The sequence below is a fragment of the Sycon ciliatum genome, chromosome 4 (assembly GCF_964019385.1).
Source record: "Sycon ciliatum chromosome 4, ocSycCili1.1, whole genome shotgun sequence".
NCBI classification, from domain to species: Eukaryota; Metazoa; Porifera; class Calcarea; order Leucosolenida; family Sycettidae; genus Sycon; species Sycon ciliatum.
This window is the reverse complement of record NC_088646.1, coordinates 25772182-25796079: the sequence shown is the minus strand read 5'-3', so window position 1 is coordinate 25796079 and position 23898 is coordinate 25772182. Positions and strand designations below refer to the sequence as shown.

Here is a 23898-nt window from a genome sequence, read left to right as displayed (position 1 = left end):
GCTATTGAACCGCCCAACGGCCGACACCCCCTGAAATCCCCAAAACTCTGGGTGGACTTGAAAATGATCCCACTTATGGGCTCACCACACCTCAGTAAGTGGGTGAGGACAAGGTGCAGAAAAAGGATTGACGGCATCAGGGTATCCGTCCAGGGATCCAACTGCAGTTACCCCTGCCCCCAGTGAAGGTAATACTTGCTACTAGTGTGGGTGGCTAAATCAGAGTGGATCTGATCTAAGCGTCACTAGCATCATTGATTACACAAGAGTTTGTGTAATCAATGATGCTAGTGACACACACACACACACACACACACACACACACACACACACACACCACACATGCAAATATACACGCATATGCTACAATAGTACTTTGAAGTACATACCCACCCACATGGAGCAACGGTTATTCGTCTCGAAAATTATCTTTTGTGAAAAGCTGAGAATGACGATGAATACTGAAGTCACGTGAAGCGGTCGTGTCGTTAACACACTGCTTCAAGTGCTGAGCCCGGCCGACGACTGTTAGAAGCTAATGTGCAGCTTGGCCACCGTACTGAAACATTGCATTAGAGAGGTTCCGGAGTACGATTTTTCGTGCCCCTATTGTGTCGGTCAACACTCACCGTGGCGTTGTGCTTGAGGCAGACACAACCAAGGTCACAGTGCTTGTTGATCGTACTCATTCTACGCTAGCACACACAGTCTCCATCACCAAGGGCAAAGGCAAGGGCTGGAGTGAGGTGATCACGACTAGACTCGTGACTGTCACATCATCTGTATAGTTACTCATGGCGATGAAGTAACACTTCCGCATTGATACAGTAGCTAGCTGAGGACTGTTCGGATCAGGATTCGTGTCTTTCACAACAGAATTGTACAGGAGTTGAATAAGATTTGTGAGTCAAATTAGAAGTCTACACCAGAAGCAGCATGTTCGGCCAGGATTTCTTTTCCCTTCTCCTCCTGGATAAAGTCAGCGGGCTGCTGCGCAGTATGCCACGTTCTCAGCAGTTGCTCATACGGCAGTGGAACAACACCAGTGTATGGCTGCTTGGTCATTTTCAGCAATGGACTGGGCTGTGTAGCAGCAGCAGCAGAAACACACAGACATACACACACACACACACACACACACACACGCACACACGCATGCACAGGGAACACAGAGAAACACATACTCGATTGATGCGGAGACAACACATCCTCGCTACTCATCACATGGCTTTAATCAGGGGCCAATATCTTACCTCACAAGTAAATTCTACGGTTCAATGCACTGAATACATCACGTTCAGTGGTGCTCAATGAAATTGAAATTCAATCAGGTGGCCGACTAGACTAGGTAATGCGGAGCCCCAGACCTGTGAACACTGGGCTGTGCAACGGGTAAGACCGGATTTCCTTGAGCGGCACTGTACATGCAACCCAAATACAAGCCATGGTATTACGTTGACGAGCAAGGGAAATACGGGCGACGGTGGTGTTCATGAGCAAGGCAAACGATTGGACATGTACAGTCACTACTGCACAAGCAGAAATATTCGTCTGGAATTTAATTTCGTCTTTTTCGTCCAAGGAGGTTTTGGACTAAATTAAATGCCGAACGAATGTCGATTTAGAAGAGAAAAGGACATATGGATACGAGTAACTCTCCACCACTGTAACATGATACTATATACAGTTACTCTTAACTCGTATCCATATGTCCTTTTCTCTTCTACATTTATTTATGGCTCAACATCCGAGTTTCGAATGTCGATTTGTCCAGCTTTTCAATACACTCTTATGATCCATGGACGAAATTTACAGCCAGACGAACTCCCTTTCTTTGGAGTTGGACGAAATTATTGACCAACGAAATTTTCTGCCTGTACAGTATTTAAAGTGGTGCATGGTAGGTCAAACATCACGTGTACTTCAAAATATATACACGTGTACATACTGAGTGTACTGTCAGTCTAGCTACCTGCACAACCTGCAGCTATTCTGAGTACAGGTGGCTAGCAGCAACCTACCTTGTTGACACTGGCTTTCGGTGATGCCACTACGACAGGTCTGTAGCCAAATTCACGTCGCATCTCCACGATGTGCTTACCAGTCTGTTCAGCAAACTCTTCATGGTTCAACTGGGTAGAAAAGCAACATTCAACACAGAACATTACGGCATCAGCCAAATATCTGTGTGTGTGTGTGTGTGTGTGTGTGTGTGTGTGTGTGTGTGTGTGTGTGTGCGTGTGTGTCTCTGGGTCTCTCCTCTCTCTCTCTCTCTCTCTCTCTCTCTCTCTCTGTCTCTCTCTCTCTCTCTCTCTCTCTCTCTCTCTCTCTCTCTCTCTCTCTCTCTCTCTCTCTCTCTCCACACCCACACCCACGCACACACACACACACACCCACGCACACACACACCCACGCACACCCACACCCACACACACACACACCCACACACAAAACCTACACCGTAACATACCGTAAAGTCGCGGATAAAAGCCGGGCTTATAAGCATATAAGCCGCTTTCTGCATCAGGCTTTAATGCAAACCAGGCTTGTATGCAAACCATGCTTATATGCACCAATGATAATTTGCCAGGCTTGTATGCCAGGCTTCTACGCGCGACACGCGTAGATCTACCACTGACTACCGGTATGGCGGCAGTTTTACTATGCACCGTACATAGCGCATGCACTCTTGACCTACCCGATCCGGGCTAGCATAGAAGCCAGGCTTCTACGCGCGACAAGCTTATATGCATTTGACCCGTTTGATTTTCAGGCTTCTATCCGCGATGTGCTTGTATGCAAACCCGGCTTTTATCCGCGACTTTACGGTAGGTCTCTCACCTGGCCAGTCAAAGCTTTGAGAGTACAGCCAACTACAGAGATAGGACTGGCCGAGCCGCGGACCTTGGCATGGACATCCTTGACTCCAGCCAGACGGCACAGTGCCCGCGCTACGCGATGACAGTGTACACCATAGCCTGTCAGGGAACAGAGCATAGCACAATAACAACACCAGTACACATGTAAGGAATACCAGCACGGGTACAATCATGTAGCCATGCTTACTTTGTTGCCTCCTCTCCTTCCCCCCCCCCCCCCCCAACCCCTTTATAATTATTATATGCAAACGCTTTCTACCAGCATCGATGGGCCACACGCTGGTTGTCTCACAGATTAGGAAAGCATGGAATATATAATCGAGAGCATGATCGAGCATCGGTGAATCCTCCGGAATTAAAATAGAGAATCGGATCAATACCAAGCGTGATGAACCCGTAGACAAAACCGCAATCGCTTCATCCGCACTCGCCTCTACTAGCACATGACGGCACACCAGACACGAGCAAAGCCGCAGCACCAGCATCTCTCGGATCTCTACCCCCTGTACTAACCTGTTTCCTTGCGGTGGAAGAACATACGAGTACGTCCTCTCCTCACGTCCATATTACGGTAAACTGAGAACAAACAAAATCAACACCAGCGAAATAGATTGGAAAGGATACGACAAGGTCGAGGAATATGCCAATGTAAGCATGTATGGCCATGCAAACATGCAGGGACCAACTCCGTGCTGATACAATTTACATACTCAAACCTCAGTACAGCGTAGCAGAATTTGGGACAAGGCGTGGCAAAGTAACCAATAGTACCAGTTCACAACGAATCACGGGGTCAGACGTGAACTTGACACTAGTGAAGACAGGGAAGGTGCCAAGCCCGGTGCACTGTACTCACTGGTGTGGTTGTCACAAAGTTCAACATGATAGAGCCGAGTGATTGCCTTGTTGCGTGCCTAACACAGAGCCATTGCGGAGAGAAATAGAGACAAAGATCATATCGTCCCATTCCACACCAAGCAAACTCAGCTTGGTCCAAGAGCGCCGGTCACTGAAACAACCAGTAGCCAGTAAGGGAGGGGTAACAGATTAGTTCATGTTCATTTCGACCCCGACTACAAACGGAGTACCCACATGGCATTCAAGGCCTGGTGAAACCTGGGTTCACTACAATAAGACGTCTGTCTTTAGAGATTTGGCCATGTCAGGTCGCATACCCTGTTACTACATGTACGTCTGTTTTTGCACTGTAAATCGCTGTATAACGTAAAGACTGTATAACATATGTATTGGAGAAACCGTCAGTGCAGACAAGTTTTCTGTGCACTGCAGGGTTGTCGATGAATACAAGTAGATGAATACAAGTAGATGAGTACAAGTTTGATTCAAATGTACTAAACAGAAATTACAGAGCACTACAATATTATGATGGTGATGTACTCACTTTCCTGGCAGCTTTACGCATGTCACTGGCAGTGGCAGTTTCATAACCTACATGGCCACGACAGCAGTAACAACAACGACAACAACAACAGCAACAACAACAACAACAACTCTTATTGGCGATGGTGCGTGAGAATAAAGAATTCAAAAACAAACAAACAACAACAACAACAACAACAACAACGATGTTGACATCAACAACAGCAGCAGCAGCAGCAATACACACACACACACACACACACACACACACACACACACACACACACACACACACACACACACACACACACACACACACACACACACACACACACACACACACACACTAACAGAGAAGCAAATGACTTCAAATAGAGAACAATCGGAACGTGCTGAAGGGCCAGCCGGGTCTTCCGCCTACCACACAGCCAGGCGTCAGCAAAGGTGTCGCAAGCTAGACAGGTCAGCGCGAGGCAAGAGCGGTCCGTATCAGGCCCGCTTACAGCCAAACACAGTCGGTAAGTACTGCACATATCTCTGAGTATCAGTTCACATGCTACGGTAGTAACGCCAATCGATACATGTAGTACATGTATATGCAATGCATTTAAAAAAACTTAAAAGCTCTCCATGTGGGGGAGAGGGGAAGAGGTGGATGCTAGAGAGTGCCAACAAATTCAGCTGAACCACTCAGTTGCGGAAAATCCAGCCACCAGACACATGCCACCAGACACATCTGTCTTGCTTATGGTGATTTACAATTGTACACTATTCAGCCAGTGTGGCCTACGTGAAAGTTAGGTCTATACTGATGCCAAAGCGAAACAGGCGTATAATATATGCCATGACCGCATAATGAATCGGATCAAAAACGTGTTGCCTGAACAGTTTTGAAAGAAAAGTGCACACACGCTGACTCACCAACTAGTCCATTTCCATTGCCAACGCCCACTACGGCACGGGCATTGAGTTTACGACCAGTAGGACGAGAGTGAGATACTTTTCTAATCTGCAGTACCAAGTAGAAGCAAGGAGAACAGCATAACGGCAAGAGTCAGAATATTCGGTCTCCGGCAACAGAGCCAACAGCAGCTGCAGCTACACTACATAGCGCTTCAGCAGCCCAAACATCACCAGGGATACCAGCGCACAGTGACGCTCTGTTTCCAGCGCGACAAACACCTCGCAAACACCAGACAGCAGTGTGAGTCAGCGCCACCCAATGGAGGTGCACAACTAGCGGTGCTTCCTTGCAGGTTTGCCGAGTTGAAGACTCGATGGACTTCTTATGTGCTCTGAATGGCAGCCGCGGGTCAGTCAAGTGTCAAGTCAAGACGGCAGAAAATGCGCGAGCTCCCGCGTAGGAAGCAACACACACCTTCTCTGCTATTGCCGAAGTCGCCACTGCTATTAAATTTTCCTAAATCTGAACATGCTGAACAAATTTAGCCTTCGGAATTTATGGAGTGTCGTAACTCTGTCCCAAAATTTCGGATCCCAATGAGTTTGTTCAAATGAACAGCTAAGGATTCTGTCATGCTTCAAGAAGTGATCTGGGTGAAATTTGAAATCGGCCCAGCATGCACTGCACACGTGGATAGCTCCAGAATATCTGACTAACTTGACAGCAGCTGTGCAGGAGGTGCAGGACCTGGTCATGTTTACAACAGAGGGATACTGACATGCCAGAAAGCTGGCTGCAAAGCACATAATTATACCAGTCAGCTCCACTAGACCGACCCCCAGCAGACATCACAGGACAGATAGACAGATAGTGTGTTGGGTCAAAATAATAACGGCCTGATCAATCATCACCGTGCTGCGTGCTGAACCCAGCTGCCAAATCTAAACAGATTAAAAAAAAACCCAATTGCAAGCACACTACTTACATCGAGCAGCACAGACTGGAAGTCCTGAGCAACATCCACACCTGCAAACACACACACACACACACACACACACACACACACACACACACACACACACACACACACACACACACACACACACACACACACACACACACACACACACACACACACACACACACACACACACACACACACACACACACACACACACACACACACACACACACACACACACACACACACACACACACACACACACACACACACACACACACACACACACACACACACACACACACACACACACACACACACACACACACACACACACACACACACACACACACACACACACACACACACACACACACACACACACACACACACACACACACACACACACACACACACACACACACACACACACACACACACACACACACACACACACACACACACACACACACACACACACACACAGACTGCATAGGTCAGACTGCAACACTGTATTGACAAGCCAAACTCAGCCTGCGCACATAGCTGCATGATTCGAGCAAAAGCAACAAAGCGATGTCGGCCATTCCGCACACGAACCTAGCAAAGAAAACCCAAGAGCGTGTTCAAAACGTCATACACCAACACTCCACAAGCACTTAGGTGAACACAGAAGTTTTCTGTGAGCAAACAGTCTAAGACAGCAAGCAATAGAGAGCATCCTTCACCAGCATGATTGGTTTACGTGAGGAGAGGGCAAGTCACATGTGTGTATGTGCCGAGGGTCAAGCCATGCAGCAAGTTTCCAGGAATACCATCCACACAGCCAGTACCGTAAAAGTCCGCAAATAAGTGCATACATGTACTTAGTTTCAAATTTAGTGGTCACACCCGTACTAATTTCGGACCTGACTTGTGTGTAGTGGAGACGTCATTTTTCATGTCGATGTACCGGTACATGCAAAGCGCTGCATGTGCGAACCGTGCCGGTATTTGTTTCGGGCAGTATGTTTATCGGGCTGAACTTGACTTCAACACAGTCAAAAGGATGAGGGGGGGGGGGGGGGGGGGGTATTTATTTAGGGCAGGTACTTATTTACGGACTTTTACGGTCCTGTGGCTGCTGTAGGCGCAGGGTGAAATCCCACCATTCAGAATCATAATGTGTGCATGAACTACACATACAGTCCGGTGACGCAATAGGATCTGGTTCCGCGCCTGCCAGCTATGCAGCCTGGGCCGGATATCACCTTAGCAGCCAACTGTGCTAAGTACTCACTGATGTGCTTGTTCTCCGGTGGGCCAAGGGTTTGTCCAGCACGGATGCCGCCAGTGAAACCAGCACCTTTCTTCATCACCACCACTTCCTTGACTGGCTCGATGGCCTTGGAGCCCGGGTAGTAGGTGGGGACGCGCTTCTCAATGATTTTAGGATGTCTCGTGGTGGGCATGTAGTAGGTTCCAAAGCGGTTCAGCCATTTATAGCGCCGCAGGTCTTCTGGATTCTCAATGTCAATCATCACAACTGCAGTAGAAAGGAGTAAAGGAAACATAGGCACTTTCCAAGAAACTCGGAGTAGCAAGAATGCCCATCACCCTTAGAGTGGATCATTTCTTTTTTTCTTTAAAACATACAGAGCCTAGAGGGGATGGTGCCTTTAATAGACACAAAATTTCCTTGCTGCATTTAATAGTAATTTGACTAAAAAACTTTGAAACAGTGAGACTACGATACGTATTCTTCTGAAGCAAATGTTCATATCCTAGCGATAACCAGAAAAGTGTAATGTTTCGAGTAGACTCCAAACTGCAGAGCTTTGGAGCTACCTCTCTAACACCACAATACATGTATCAGGTTTCTAGCCAGGTCAAAATAGTGGGGGAGCAGGGGAAACGGTTACCGCGTAACGCAGTTTCCATTTTCCAAAATTGTCTTGCCATGCAAAATGCAACGTACAGGGGCGCACCCCAGACAGTATGTGTCTTTATGAACCCTCTACTAGTGACAATCGACTTCATTTTTCGTTGAATGGCATGAAAAAAACACAAAATCGATAAATTAGTAGGGGGCATTTTTTCACAGGGGGGGGGGCTCAATCAGAGTGGGGCTGTGTTTACATGAGAAATTTCAACCCGGGTCGAGTTCAGCCCGGGTTGAAAGTCTGTACGATAGACAAAATAGGTGAGCGACAGTTGACCCGGGTCAAATACTGATATGCCGCCAAAAGTCCACTTCTACAGTTCCGTATAGTCACGTGAATCCTTTCGCGCGAAATTTGCATGTACAGTGCTGTTCAAACCTGGCCGGAGATACGCACGGAAGTACGTTAGTACGATTTTCTTGACCCGGGTTGATTTCAACCCTCCCCTTGGGGGGAGGGTTGAAATCAACCCGGGGCGAAATTTCAACCCGGGTCAAGCGCAATGCGTCATGTAAACGCGCCATTCATTTTGTGTACATGGCGGGTTGAAACGCCTCATGTAAACACAGCCTAGGAGGGCGTTGCCCCTCCCCCTCCCCAACCCCCCTTTGGCTAGAACCCTGCAACATGATATGAAAAATTAGGGAGCTTCAAGGCGACGGTCCAATATGAAAGAATGGCTCTGTTTGACCAAGTCAGGCCTCAGAACAAACTTTGACATGTCAACCTCCTTCCACAAAACGTATTTCGAGTGAATGATCCATACCGGTGAGTCTTTGGCTCAACAGTCTGGTGCTGACAAGCTGTTCAGAAAGTCCCCCCCCCCCCCACCACCCTGTGTGTGTGTGTGTGCACATGTGTGTGCATGTACTTCCTCCGCGTCATCGAAATTGTCGCAATTTGACTAGTGACTTGTCACTTGTTACTGACAACTCCATAAGCCAAGCCATTCAAAACTTATTACACAGTATGATAGTCTGAAGACTAGAGTAACGTTCCAGGACAGTTGGACTGAGAGTTTTCATGCAGAGATGAAGTTCTCGTCGTCGCTGATGTCAATGGACGCAATAATATCGTTCCGAAATATTTCAAGGAAGGTTGAAAGTTGGTCGCGCCTCATCTCAAACGTTTTGACTTTCTCCACAGGACAAGAGCTGCTATGCTTGTTGTCTGCTAGCTCTGGATGATTTCTACTTCACCACCAACGAAGCCTAGTAAGAATACACGATCGTTGCGAGGTCGGTTGATTACCGTCGGCGGAATCACCTCGATCTTGAAATGAACTTTTTTAGCCGTGGCATGCCCATTTATTTTAGCTGTGTGGTCACAGCTCATGCAGGTAAGTGTACTATCACGTCCAGCGCGCCCTCTTTTTCAGCATCACTGCCCGGCCCTGATTCACTGGTATACCATGGTTCGGCACCTGCGTGTGCATCACTACAGCACTACGTGTAGAGTCTACACGGCTCTTGCAGGTACAATCATGTACTGAGTGTCTCGGCCAGAGCGACAAATTTTATCGCTGTTGCAGGCATTTAGTTTGCTGACCCCTCGATGTTTCTCCAAGCGCTGCCACTTGTTCCACGAAGTCATTCTCACCCCAGCTAAGGTAAAACAGTGATGAGGCTTGAGTGAATGGCCATAAGCACGAGAAATGTGCAGGCTGCAACGCCTGACTGATCTCAGCGAGTCGAAATTACCATCGCAGCGACATCAGCGAAGAAATTGCCTCTAGTTCAAAAATTCCAGCTTCCAATAACAGAAAACAGAACTTTGCCGTCACCCTATACTGATGACCATCGCCTATGTCCGATTCCTTGCCTCTGGTACGAGTGCTGGTGAGTAAATACCTCGTTTTATATCAAAAGTCAAACTGCGACAATTTCGATGACGCGGAGGAAGTATATGTGAGCATATGGACGCATGCGTTCTCCTAATCATGAGCGGCAGCACTAACTGGACAAGGAAAGGAGGCATATCTTGCAGCAGCAGGACAATTTGTCCACGCCCTCTAAAATTTACAGGCCTCCTTCTTACTGTCTTTCTCTTCTTTCGGTTCAATCCTCTTGTTAGTAGCCTCGAACTCCTCGTCCGAGAGCTCCTTCGGATACCTCATGACGCTTTCTGGTACGTTGATTCCTGGCAGGGCATATTTGCCTAGTAAAACAAAAGACAGAGAGAGAGAGAGCGCATAACACAATCACAACATAAGTTACAATACAATGAGTTTCTGCGCGGGACAATGAGATCCTGAGACAGGAGTGCACGCATTGCACGTGCAAGGTGCAAGTGTGAATAGAACAGCTGGCACATGCATGTGGGCATCTGCTTATGTACAGGCTCTCATAAACACAAAAGAAACATCATTTTTAAGCGTACGGTGAATACCAACATGATGTTCTCGTGCGTGACGCAAATTACTCGACTGCAATGTTTCACATGTAATAGAAATGACTCACTTAGCTTGGCAGCCTTGGTGTCATGGAAAACAAGAAGATCTCGCTCCCGCATACTGGCAGCACCTTTGCCCGCAGCAGCATTCTTGAACGAGTTGTAGCCTCCCTTTGCTGAGAAGAACAGCTCCTCCAGGGTGTCTGTACAGCAGCAACGGCAGCCAGACAGGCAATACAGGCAATGCAGCGTCAGTGCAGGGCATTGGCAGGGCACCCGTGTTATGCCTGCACCCACACCCAAGCGTAAATTGCGAAAGATGCGACTAACATACTTGCCAACCATTGCAAACCTGAGATTGGGACAATGAGCTCCCTACATGGCGTAGGTGTGAACATGTATAAAATGTAGCCGAGGAATAGGATAAGTGCAGTTTTTGGGTACCTAGTACAGTACCACATTGCGAAATGCAGCAGCAGCAGCCCATCGCACGCTGCCAATTTCGGTTGTAGAGCGGGTCATTGTACTTCCACCTCGATATCGGGGCGGTCCCGGCCAAATCGGGACGGTTGGCAGGTATGAGCTAAGCATGTACAGTCGTCCCTCTTTAATCCAGCACTTTATAAACCAGCACCCTCTATAAACCAGCACAATTTTCAGTAGCCAAAATGTCCTTTTCATGCACATTGCAGAAATAGATCAGATTTGTTAATCCAGCACCCTCCCTAATCCAGCAGAATTTCCGTGGCACAAATGGTAGCGGATTATAGACTTAGAGGGACCACTGTCCATGTATCTCTTATCCATACCAGGCTATTGTCATCTGCCTAGTACTGCACTCTTATCCGTACCAGGCTATTGTGATCTACCTAATACTGCACATAACCAAACGTGTACACTGGCCAATGAAATCAGTTGTGGTGTAAGTGAGGCTTCCCAGCACTTTGTTGCCTGCTTCTCGCTCCTAGAGAAAGTTCTCCGATTTCTTGGCACAGTAGCACTGCTGTTTCTTTGCGCGCTTTGTGTTTAATGTTATTGTCCCCTTGTTCGTGCAATGTTGTCTCTGTTGTGGCGAATAAAAACAACTTGCCCTAACTCTTCATCGTGTGTCACGGGCGTGCATGCGGATTAAACCAGAGCAATTGCCAAGTGACAGCCGACTGCTCACTGTCGAACGTCGACCCAGCATTTCCCACGCCGGGGTCACGTATACACAATGCAGAGAATGTACACTGGATAGACAGTGTCACAATACCCAAAGCAGTACAGTTCTCCTCTATCACTGGCTAGCTGACCGGTCAGTCCCTTGCAATTACCTGAAGGCACCTGGCCGGGTGCAGACTCATGGCTGGTGACTGAGCGCGGCGCAAGCGCATACATCGACTTGTGCAGAATTTAGCATTTCATGATCTCCAAATAATTTGAATTTTTGAATCAACATGGTTTCCTATCAGAATATCCGAGTATGTGCACTACTCTCAGGACTGAAGAAGTATTCAAGACGCATTAGAGAGGTTTAGTCCCACGCAATCCGTGTGTGTACCACGTGATACTCAGTGACCCACGTACGTTTTCTGATTCCCGGCATACCGTGGGTGAACATCCGAACGGAGGGCATTGTGCAAGCTGTGAGGGTGCTCAGTTGAAGAAGCTTCCGAAGCACGAAATCAAAATAATCGATGAGCTTCGGAGCTTCGTCTTTGACCAAGTTTGGGCCTTTCGCTTCCTGCTTTTGTTTGTTCCGTGAGACTAATTACAACATTGCGAACGTGGGTCCATTGCATGAACTTTATGTGTATCACCCACGTCCCCGTATCCGTTACGTGGGACTAAACTTCCCTATTGTTAACTTGTACCCTCAAAATAAGCCTGTAGACAGGCCTTTTTCGCCACAGCAAGAGTGTTGGACACAAATAATGGTTTCACCCTCACTTCCTGCCTTGTATTGGCTATTTCCATTATGTGCCATGAAGTGCAGACAGTAAATAAATAAATATGTTCAATTGTCCAGGCACGACTCGAAACAGGAGCTGTGCTGGGCTTCAGCATTCACCCTGTTCTCTCCTGTAACTCTGATGGAATCACGGGACATGTTTGTTAGTTGAAAACCAGACGTGGATTGTGTGACCAGGACATACTCAATGAATTTGTTTCAATTGTGATTTTTGTACCAATTTATTGTAAAAATCATGGGCCAATTCGTCACTGACACGTAAGGGGGAAAACGAGGAGCTGGACTTACAGTTCATAAGCCAGCTGTTCTTCTGTCCATGTCTTACAAGAACACCTCCTGTAAAACAAACGTATCAACACCCAACCAGTACGATCCTCAGCTTGAGACATAACGCTCTTGGCCAAAAAGAAGAAAAAAATTCTATAAGTACCTCTAGGTGATGGTGTCCTCACGTCCGAAGTGGATATCAAGCAGGACAACTGCCGACGACTAGTAAATGATGGAATGGACACACATTGCCGTCCAGACCAGACAAGAGCCATGGCTGGCAACTGACACAGAGAACCACCCTACAAGAAAGCCATTACATGAAACAAATATTATTGTTCTTGGACATGTGTGTCATTCGTGTGCCGTCTTCCTACTCGAAATTTTGAGTTCAGACAATTGATGACGTCACGTGAGGTAGCGAATCGGCATCACATGCATGTTTTCACTATGGACGGTGGTTCATAACCCCAACAAGGCCAAGCCAAGCAGCAAGGAAGGAGGTTATGAATTATGAACTCTTGACGGTTCTGTGTTGTGCATGAAGAACTACTCACTTCGGAAATCACATCATGGAATCCAGGAGTAAAATCTCCCACCTTTTGCTTAGCTGCTATCAGCGATAATCATGAGAATCGCCCTCACAAAGAAGCGCATGGCTTATAAGTGAACCTAAATGCACTAGCAACTCAAGCGCATGCGCCTATGTGCAGGGGCCGGAGGCTGCTTCCGCGGAGCGCCCGAAGGGCCATGTTTAAGGGGGTCTGGGGGTCCTCCCCACTTTTTTTTGGAATTTAGACGGCAAATCCTGCACTCTGGGCGACTGTACGAAATCATACATCGAAACTTTTTCTCCCCGGTTTTGGACGTTCCACGTGGACCGACTTTTTGGGAAGTTGGTACAGCCATGGCCGTACCGGCCGTACCAGTGGCGCCGGCCCTGAATTGTGTGAGACACACGACCCGCAAATAACGCAAAAACTCACTCATATGCGAATGGGCCTTTATGTGCGTCACTACGGTAATGAACAAGAGTCATCCATTCTGGTATGTCAGTATTCAAGGTACATGATTGTATTCTAATCTACGAGTCCTGCAACATTTCCAACAGGTCTGCCATTCCCCCCCCCCCCCCCCCCCCTTTACCAGAGAATCAGGCAGTATCAAGGCCACAGGTTGTCTTGATGAGATGATAGCAAGAGAGCAAAACTCCTTCACTCCGACTGACCTACACGGTGCGGCTATGTAGTGCCAGCAGGTACGGTACACTGCATGTGCCCTCGATACCAGGGAGCCATGAAAAAAAGGCTTCTCAAGGCTCCCTGCTTGATAAAACGCAGATGAAGATTTCAATGATGACCACTAGCAAAAGTACACAACCATTATGTAGTCTTGTTACTTGCACACGACAAGTCAAGCAGATCAGCAGAGTGCATGAGCAAATCAACAACATGCATATCACCTGGCCTCACATACCTCATTGACCATGCACAGGAGTTAGGATAGCATGAGGATACAATTACAGGTCTATGTACAAAACGAGACTTCCGAAGTACAGACATTGACAAAGCCAAGCGTCAAAATTGACTCAAAAAGAAACACAAAAAAAGGATTTCATGAGTTGGATTTTTTAATCTGGTGAATTTGAAAGAGATGGGTAGAGAAAGAGTAGGAGAGGAGAGGATTCATGAAAGCTGGGTGTGTGTGTATATATAAGGACGCATGTAGCCTCAACCCCGGTGCAGAGTGCGAGGAAAACTCAAACACTAGCCTGTTGGCTGCGAGGCCATCCGCCGCAGTAGCACATGCACCCGGTGTCCTCAAGTGGCGGAAAGAGCGTGAGCGAGGCCAGCCGTACGTCTGCGCTACTTGCACACGCACGCACACAAACAACAACGACCAGTTTGGATACGTTCACAGAAGCCATGTATACATAGTCCGCAGCGGCGAACCAGCAGGAAACACAGCGGAGGAGTGAGTCTCACTTTGGCTTAGTGTTAGGCTTTACCTCGTTGTCTGCTACTTTTCGGATGAATATCGAATCACCCGGGTGGCTGTAGCAGAGGCAAGGAAGACAACACAGAGAATCGCACACAAGCAGGAAATTATTATTATTATTATTCAAAGGATCTGTCGGGGAAGTGTTTTATGTCGGGGAAGTGTTCTAGGTTCAGCCTGGTCCCATAGCTCAGTGGTAAGAGCATTGCTCATGACAAGCAGGGTCCCAGGTTCGAGTCCTGGTGGGTCTGGCGTTTTTTCTCTTTTCAGGCTGTTCACTTCCCCGACAGATCCTTTGAATTTGAAGTTCTCCCAATCCTTTCCAAATTATTATTATTATTATTTTCACTAGTTTGAGGGAAAGAGACAATTATTATTATTATTATTTATTAAGAAAGGGTTTGCTCCCCACACCGGAGCTCGCGCTATTCCGCCGACTTTACTTGACACTTGACTGACTCACGACTGCCATCCAGAGCACACGAGAAGTCCATCGAACCTTCGACTCGGCAAACCTGCAAGAAAGCACCACTCCCTGCTCAATACATATATTGTATTGAGCAGGGAGTGGTGCTTTCTTGCAGGTTTGCCGAGTCGAAGGTTCGATGGACTTCTCGTGTGCTCTGGATGGCAGTCGTGAGTCAGTCAAGTGTCAAGTAAAGTCGGCGGAATAGCGCGAGCTCCGGTGTGGGGAGCAAACCCTTTCTTACAAATTATCGCCGAAGTCGCAACCACTACTTCGTAATATTTATTCATATTTTAATAGGGCAGTCCCCACAGACTCAAGGTCTTCTTACGAATATCAATGAGAGCAGTGTAACTGGCCTAGTATTGATGTGCCAAATTAATAAACACGAGTGTCGGATACGAAAAGAATGCCACAACAAAGGTACACGGACATGTGCAACACTGTATAGTAATCTTGTTGCGGTGCGGATAGATGGTGATAATAATGCGTTATCTGGAACGTTCACCGGTACCCTTCTTCAACAGTTTCCTGATTAATCAAAGAACACCAACAAGATCAGTCCTATCTTTCTTTCACCTAGACCAGTTCACTGTGAGGGAGAGTACAAAATAGAAACTGACACAGAGAGACTGACAGAGAGAGAGAGAGAGAGAGAGAGAGAGAGAGAGAGAGAGAGAGAGAGAGAGAGAGAGAGAGAGAGAGAGAGAGAGAGACTCTAGAGGGAGAAATAAGGAGACACAGTGCTGTGCTGTACTCACCTCTTTTCACCATCCTCACGCATGTATGATGATGCAATGGCTAGCAGAGAGCCATCGTTACTGAACGACAGAGCACTGATGCTGGAAGGGTACTTGTGGAACTGGCAGAGGCGCTTCTTGTTGAATCCATCCCAGATGTTGACGAATCCATCACCACCGCCTGTTGCAAACGTGTTGTACCTGAGCCCAACGACAGGGAAAGGAGGATGGGGATTGGCTTAACAGCCAACACAAACTATATTGGAGTATGGCCTTTACACGATAAACTACACTACACCGCACTGCACTACACACACTTGCGCACACACACACACACAAGCACACCCACGCACACACACACACACACACACACACACACACACACGCACACACAGCGGGCCACTGCTATCGACATGGTCCATGGTACTGTCCAAACAAGCAAAAGTAGCGGTGTGAATTTAGAGATGCACAGTAGCATGGGAATAGCATGGCCTCGAAGTGTCTTTTCAAACAACACAGCCAGCCTACAGAAAAGAGGGAGAAGTGCAGTGTGTGCGTGTGTGTGCGCGACAAAGTATACTTATTCACGAGGTCTGCAAAACATAGTACTGTACAGCTCGTGAAGGGTGAGCGGCTGACGTGTACGTAAAAGGACAGCCTCTATCACGTCCATATACGCCACGCGATGAAGAGCAACGAGGGACGACGCGTGTTTACAAGTAAAACGTGACGACATGATCACAAGAGAGTGACTGCAACACCTGGGGGAGTCAAGTGTTGGCAAGAGGCTTATCTCGGTAGCAAAGGGAGGCTCTGGAGCGCACGCTCGCGTTCATTTTGCGTCCTTTCTGTGCCGTGAATCTTAACTACATAAAGAGTACACATTGCAACGCATCTACTTTCACCATGTGTGTAGCTTCACAGTCAGGAGAGCGTAATTACACGACAGAATCAAGGAGACTGTGGTTGATTCTGCTCGATACTCACTCTTCGTGGAATGCAATGGAATGTAGGGGGTAGATGAACTCTGTGTTGTTGGTGGCATCCTTCACTCGGTGACACTTGAATGCATAGCGCTGCTTCTGTACTTCAGGGGACGGGTCCATGTACTCGATCGCAACACGGCCTTCAATGGAACCCAGCGCGTATCCTGAAACCAAAACGGGAAGCCGACAGAGAGAGAGAGAGAGAGAGAGAGAGAGAGAGAGAGAGAGAGAGAGAGAGAGAGAGAGAGAGAGAGAGAGAGAGAGAGAGAGAGAGAGATAATCCACAATAGCCCCAGAATGGTCAAGAGAGGGGAGGGGGGAGAAGAGAGAAAGAGGGTGGTGGTGGTAGTGTACACGTTGGCAGCAAGAACAGAACCAGGGTATCTCCAAGGACAAACTCTTACATACAAGCACAACACTCTAATGACTTGGCATATAGCATATACACAGTCCTCAAATAATTATAGTACTGCATAACCTCTCGTACGTGGCCCTCTCAAAGCCAGACACCTCCCTCAACCAGGCACCCGGCAGGCAGGTAGGCGAGGTCAGATCTTGAAAATGTCTTTCTCCTCTTAGTGGCAGTCATTTGACCTATTTTATTGCATAATATGATAATATCATAATCCTCAGCTCTTACTGCGTATGCTTGTGTATGGTATCAGTCTGGGGCCAGTGAACCCAGCTGAAGTGAACTACATGTCACCTCCATTATGGTTGTAGCTTATTGCAAAGCTACGGACACTCTTCAGTCCCAAGGCACACAGATAAGAGGTTCTTTGAATCCCAGAGTAAGTATGTTGTAACAGGGGCCATCCGTAAATATAAATATTATTTATTTAGAAACGAAAACTAGTCGTTTAGGGGGGAGGGTGTTGAGCGCCTGTTCGTTTCTCGTAAACATCGATGCACAGTTTGTATGTGTAGGCACGTCCAGAAAAGAAAAGAAAAATTATCCATACTGTGCATCGTTTGTATGTGTTCGTTTCTGAGGGAGGCGGGGGTTCAAGAGAAACGACTAGTTTTCGTTTCTAAATAAATATCGGTATTTACGGATTCAATCATTGCCCCTTAGCATGTGCGTCTTGGCACCCCTCCCTCCTCATGCAGATGTTTCTTAGTTTGGCACCTCGTTGCAAAAGCATGCACAAGGCCATCAATGCCCCTGGGCATGTCATCCACGGCACTCTGCTAATCGCAGCATAGCTTTGCCAACACACCTTGCTTGTTGGGGAATGTCTCCAAACAGCGCGTCTGAAACTTCAAACTGCTCTCTCGTCGCTGTTGTGCATAGCTCTGAAAGCAGATAATATAGGATAACACGCAATGTACACAACAAGTCTTACTACACTACAATGATCACACCCACACCCACACCCACACCCAATCCCCAAACCCACATTATACACATACTACACCGAAAGAAATTATTAGGTTCTCATTTACTCAGTGCTACATCATGCACTCACCATATTTCTCAAGTCCCAGATCCACACACGACGATTGGCCTAGCAAATAAGAATGTTACACACATGCACCCACACCCACACCCACACACGTGCACACGCACACACGCACACACACACACACAACAGCCGCAACAGCAGCAACAGCAGCAACACCAGACCAGCAAACAGATGTTGGCAGGAACATTGCAAAGGCCAAAAGTTAGAAAAAGAAAAAAAAGAGGCAGAATCTAGGGCCTACGACATCCTTCGACCAACAGTCTCATAGGGAATGTACACACATCACATTGCATGCATGCACATGCACGCACACACGCACACACATGCACGCGCACACACTTGTACTTACTGTACTTGTTGCTCACTGCTAAAACTGGTCACGTGGGTCTCCCCGAGAGAGGGGAGAGAGACTCAAAAGGAATCTTAAGATGACTCAATTGGCTATTGAACCGCCCAACGGCCGACACCCCCTAAAATCCCCAAAACTCCGAGTGGACTTGAAAATGATCCCATTTACGGGCTCACCACACCTCAGTAAGTGGGTGAGGACAAGGTGCAGAAAAAGGATTGACGGCATCAGACACACCTCACACACACACACACACACACACACACACACACACACGCACGCACACACACACGCACGCATGCACACACACACACACACACACAAAGCAAGGCATGGCTTACTGTTCCCACAACTAGACTTTCTCCGCTCAGTCCCATTGCATAGACCTAGAAAGGTAGAGTAACACACAAACAAGGGAGAAAACATGATAAGTCCACTTCAATGAATAGAACATTGATGTGCCAAGAATATCTACAACCGCAAGAGCATGAAACTTGAAGTCGCAGCAAACAAGCCTTGATTGTCCTTGTTGTTCTGTTCTGTACAACCGCAATATACATGCAGTCAAGGTATTGCGGAGTCAGAATGTGTAACAGTTAGCACGAGACTGAATATTGGTATTGACATACTTCTCAAGTTGGAAGGCTGTTAGTTGGCACATTCAAAACATGATGTTGCTAAACGTCAGGCCATTGAATGTCTGCACCACTTGTCAGTGCTGTGCTAACTATTGCACGTCCTTTAAATACTCCGCAGTACCTTGGCTATATTACTATAGGATAATTACAGGTAACTTGTTAAACTATCGGTACTCTCGAGTCTCTACCTACTTCGAAGTAATTGTTATCCATGGCTATCCAACAAGCTCTCGTTAGCAAGTGAATGACACAAAGACCAAAACGCAAAATTGAAAATCTTCTAAATTTCCTGCTGTCAGCCAGAAAAAAAGCAAAATCATCAAAATCTTCTAAAGCATATTTCTCTCAATATGCAATATGATCACGAGCTCTGCCAGGAGTAAGACAATCTATAAATTCTGTAACAGATCCAAAATGACTAAGAGAAGGTGCCAGAGTGCAAACACAATTCATAAATAAAACAAAAACAAGACTTTCCTGTTTGCAGCGTTCCCTCAAACTGATGAAGAACAACAAGAAATAAGAGACAAAGCAAGCTAGGAGTTGGACAGACGATACTTGGAAGTGTTGTTTGGGAAAGGGGCTTACCTTGTCAGGTTGCTGGACAACTGAGACACGTTGCCTTTGCCGTGGGTCCCAGATCTGAATGGTTTTATCCCAGCTACCAGTTAGAAGCACACCTGAACAGAAACACACGGACAGACACAGGTGAGGATGCATGGATAGACGCAGGCAATGGTGTACAGACACAAGTGAGGACACACAGGCAGACACAGGTGAGGACACACAGACAGACACAGACGAGAACGCACAAACAGACACAGACGAGGATGCACAGACAGATACAGGCGAGGGTGCACAGACAGACACAAATGAGGATGTGCAATCAATCACACATAAGGCATTGATCAATGATCAAAGTACACCAGCACTTCCCGACAAAATCGATTCTCTGCTTCCAGAGGTTGTGGCAATGAATGGCAAGCTGTGAACCTTGAACTCCGCTCTATAATGTGTTCACGCTCAACACAATGGTACACTCACCGAGTTCATTGCAGTACTTTATACATTTGATTGTGTCATCATGCTGCCCAAGGGTGACATCTGTGTTAGTGTTAAAATCGAACCTGCATGAGCACAACCATACACACATCAGCACAAACACAAACACACACACACACACACACACAGATAGAGCAACGGTCAGGAAAGCAAATATGCTTGCAGTAGCGACAAAAACAGATAGCTTATTATAAACAAACTGGGTGTCTCATACAACAGCAGTCAGCAGTCAGCAGTCGTCGCCCCAAAAAGAACCACTTTACATAGGGCAGCACCTGTGAGAAGTTACAACTCACTTGCTAGCATGCCTACGCTTCAAAGCATTACGCTTCACTTCGCAAGTACAATCCGGACATGAACCAGTCGCATGCACTGTGACTATTCTATTAGTAAGCACAGCTCGCAAAACCAGTCGCATGCACTGTGACTATTGGTTACTATTGGTCGCTATTGGTAACCACAGCTCACCCTCTGACTGTAGAGTCCAAGCCACCACTGTAGCAAAAGCCGACATCAGCAAAGCAGCAGTCTAGAACACCCATTGGGTGCCTATACTGGCCTTGTAGTGTGTTAGCCTTTGCATCATAAAGTCGTACCACCTGCAGAGACCGGGGAGAGGCAGGGCATAGGACACGATTATAAAATCAGCTTCGCACGGAAAGCACTCTTCAGAAGAACGGTTTGCATCGTGTGTGTGTGCGCCGTGTGTGTATGTGTCGTGTGTGTGTGTGTGTGCGTGTGTGTATGTGTGTGTGTGTGTGTGCCAGCTAGTTCGGTTGGTGGGTACACTTATGCCAGATAGTGTTGGGTCTGTTGCCAACAGGCTCGGCTGCTTGAAGGTGTAATGTGGTACCTACTAAGTACCACCTTTGTTGGTTTCAGGGTTCAAATTTTCAATTTGAAGTATACATACGTGTTAACCCTGGACTGCTTCTGGTAAAGTAACTCTTGTGTAATCAATGGTGCCAGTGAAGCTTTAAGATCCACTCTGATTTAGCCACCCACACTAGTAGCAAGCATTTCCTTCACTAGGGGCAGGGGTAGCTGCAGTTGGATCCCGGGACGGATACCCTGATGCCGTCAATCCTTTTTCTGCACCTTGTCCTCACCCACTGTACTAGTACTTACTGAGGTGTGGTGAGCCCATAAGACAGGATCATTTCCCAAGTCCACCCAGAGCCTGGAGATTTCAGAGGGTGACGGTCGTTGGATGGCGCAATAGCCAATTGAGTCATTTTCCAATAGTCCACTTGAATCTAAATCCCCTCGCCCGGGGAGACCTACGTGACCAGTTTTTGGCAATGAGCAAGTACAAGTACAAGTGTGTGTATGCGTGTGTGTGTGTGTGCGTGTGTGTGTGTGTGTGTGTGTGCGCGTGTGCGTGGGTGTGTGTGTGTGTGTGTGTGTGTACAGTGTACACACTTCACCTAGGGTTCCCAGTAAAAAGGCAGTAGCCTGTTGGGACTCCCCTAGTAAAATAATAAAAAAACTACTACTACTATAAATGTAACTCGGATGTTGAGCCATAAATAAATGTAGAAGAGAAAAGGACATATGGATACTTTCTGACTGTATAAAGTATCATGTTACAGTGATGGAGAGTTACTCTTAACTCGTATCCATATGTCCTTTTCTCTTCTACTATAAATGTAGAAAGGAAAGAAATATAGATACGAGTTGAGAGTAACTCTCCATCACTGCAACCAGATACTATATATAGTCAGAAAGTGCAACAACTAGGCACAAAACTGACAGAGTACTGAGACATTCGACGTCCTGACACCTAGCTTCAACACATCGTAGCGCTAACCGACAGCCTTCCAACTTGGAAGGTTCAAGGTTATGGTAAGACCAAAGAGGGGAAGGCAAGCTTTGTGCTTAGTTGTTGCACTTTCTGACTGTATATAGAATCTGGTTGCAGTGATGGAGAGTTACTCTCAACTCGTATCTATATTTCTTTCCTTTCTACATCTATTATTGGCTCAACATCCGAATTTCAAACTACTACTTGTACTACAGTCAACTTCGCTAATAACGACTGCGGATATAACGACAATTCGCGAATAACGACAGAATTTCCATGCCCAGAGCAAAGTCCATACTACCTGTATACATGTAATGAGACTTTGGGTATAACGACACTTCGCGAATAAGGACACTTTTCTGATGCCCCGCCGAGTGTCGTTATAAGCGAAGTTGACTGTATACATAAATAATATTAGTGTTGTATAGCAGCACTGGTTGAAGAAAACTGCCTGCCAGGTGCACGAGTCTGCCATGCGTTATGCATGCAACAAATTCATCCGAACATATGGCCAGTCTCTCCCAGAGCTTTACTCAGACGGACGGTACTACGAAGGGATGTAGGACACTGAGCTAGCTCGGTCCCAGTGGCCTTCATGATTGTAAGTTGTAACCATTCTTCAGCACCCAAGCATCAGCGTGTTCAATGTGTATGGCAATATTTGTGAATCGCAGACTGGGTTGCAGAATTGGCTGCTTGATTGATGAGGTAGTTAGTTGTCTTGTTCTCTCATCATTGCCCAATTGAATGCAGATCTCAACCAGCCTCTACAATAACTATTATTATTTGTGCACGAAATGGACTCGGATGGAGAGGCAAGGATTAATCGGTCAGCGTCGTGCAATGTTATCACATGAGCTGCTTGTTTAGTAACTGGTGGTGTTAGTGGACGTTATTATAGTGTAACTTGTAGTTCCTTGGTCCTTTTTATTTTTTATAAATTATTTATATTTATTTTACTAGGGTACCAGTCCCGTTTTCAACCACTACTAGTATTTACTCACCGAATCCCATGACGAGACGAGCAGAAAGTGTCCATTGGCTGAGAAATGAACTGCAGAGATCGTGTCCTGAGGCGGGTTGGACAGCTCGCTCTCGTTCGGACTGGCCATCTGTCTTACTCTCTCTCGCTCCCTCTTCCACCTCCCAATGTATATTAGTTCACAAATCGATAAAGGAGACGACAACTACTGCAGGTTTCCTGTCCAAGTAAGTACAGTGTTCACAAAATAAATTGTTCACCCCAGTAGAATTAGAAGTAGACAGTTTGTTCACTCAGCATGTATTTTCTTCTTTCAAACTGAATTGTTTTTATGACATTGTACAACAAACATGAAAAAAAGAAAGATCGAAAGCTTGAAAAATGAAAGACGACGTGTGTGCGCGTGCATGATGCATCGATACCGCGCGATCGCTAACGCGCAAGTCGGTGCCATTTTTTCAGACTATCGTCATGGGGACACCATGGGAAACAAAATTAATCATAATAAATGCAGCCACCGTTTTCACATGTTCATTCACGTGATCACCCAGGCCAAGGGCCAAGACTACATGAATTAATTAATTTTGTCATGGCTGTTGTTGACTGTTAGTGTTATGTTAGTTACTTCACTGGTTTGAGGGAAAGACGCAAACGGTATAATAATAGACAGTTTATCTAACTCCCTGGCAGCAACAGACTATAACTAAAACAAGGCCAGGACAGCAAAGAAAAACACGGATATGAACTGA

At 46.7% G+C, this 23898-nt stretch overlaps 2 protein-coding genes across 2 annotated transcripts; both read right to left on the bottom strand.

Annotated features, from left to right (window-relative positions):
• Positions 1-375: 375 nt before the first annotated feature.
• On the bottom strand, positions 376-13011 carry LOC135815289 (small ribosomal subunit protein uS5m-like). The gene is made up of 13 exons (XM_065328565.1): positions 12822-13011; positions 12680-12727; positions 10506-10640; positions 10084-10203; positions 7404-7649; positions 6149-6189; positions 5181-5268; positions 4282-4328; positions 3736-3793; positions 3393-3455; positions 2842-2978; positions 2022-2132; positions 376-1083 (listed from the first exon to the last, which is right to left on the bottom strand). Exons 1-13 carry the CDS (start codon positions 12931-12933, stop codon positions 913-915), a joined length of 1377 nt encoding a protein of 458 aa, XP_065184637.1. The 5' UTR covers positions 12934-13011; the 3' UTR covers positions 376-912.
• A 1019-nt stretch (positions 13012-14030) lies between these two features.
• On the bottom strand, positions 14031-23496 carry LOC135815286 (mitotic checkpoint protein BUB3-like). Its single transcript, XM_065328563.1, has 10 exons — positions 23172-23496; positions 20832-20962; positions 20346-20428; positions 19890-19981; positions 19005-19049; positions 18318-18356; positions 18069-18144; positions 16850-17012; positions 15884-16063; positions 14031-14712 (listed from the first exon to the last, which is right to left on the bottom strand). Exons 1-10 carry the CDS (start codon positions 23277-23279, stop codon positions 14640-14642), a joined length of 990 nt encoding a protein of 329 aa, XP_065184635.1. The 5' UTR covers positions 23280-23496; the 3' UTR covers positions 14031-14639.
• Positions 23497-23898: the final 402 nt, after the last annotated feature.

What these genes read in the sequence shown, in the direction of transcription:
- LOC135815289 (XM_065328565.1), bottom strand. Translation starts at nt 12,933, where the DNA reads ATGGCTCTTGTCTGGTCTGGACGGCAATGTGTGTCCATTCCATCATTT. An exon ending in CAATGGAAATGGACTAGTTG is followed by an intron (nt 4,329 to 5,180) that starts GTGAGTCAGCGT and finishes GTGGCCATGTAG; the next exon opens with GTTATGAAACTGCCACTGCC. An exon ending in CTTCCACCGCAAGGAAACAG is followed by an intron (nt 2,979 to 3,392) that starts GTTAGTACAGGG and finishes GTTCCCTGACAG; the next exon opens with GCTATGGTGTACACTGTCAT.
- LOC135815286 (XM_065328563.1), bottom strand. Translation starts at nt 23,279, where the DNA reads ATGGCCAGTCCGAACGAGAGCGAGCTGTCCAACCCGCCTCAGGACACG. An exon ending in TTGGACTCTACAGTCAGAGG is followed by an intron (nt 20,429 to 20,831) that starts GTGAGCTGTGGT and finishes GTGCTCATGCAG; the next exon opens with GTTCGATTTTAACACTAACA. An exon ending in TCCATTGCATTCCACGAAGA is followed by an intron (nt 16,064 to 16,849) that starts GTGAGTATCGAG and finishes CGTTGGGCTCAG; the next exon opens with GTACAACACGTTTGCAACAG.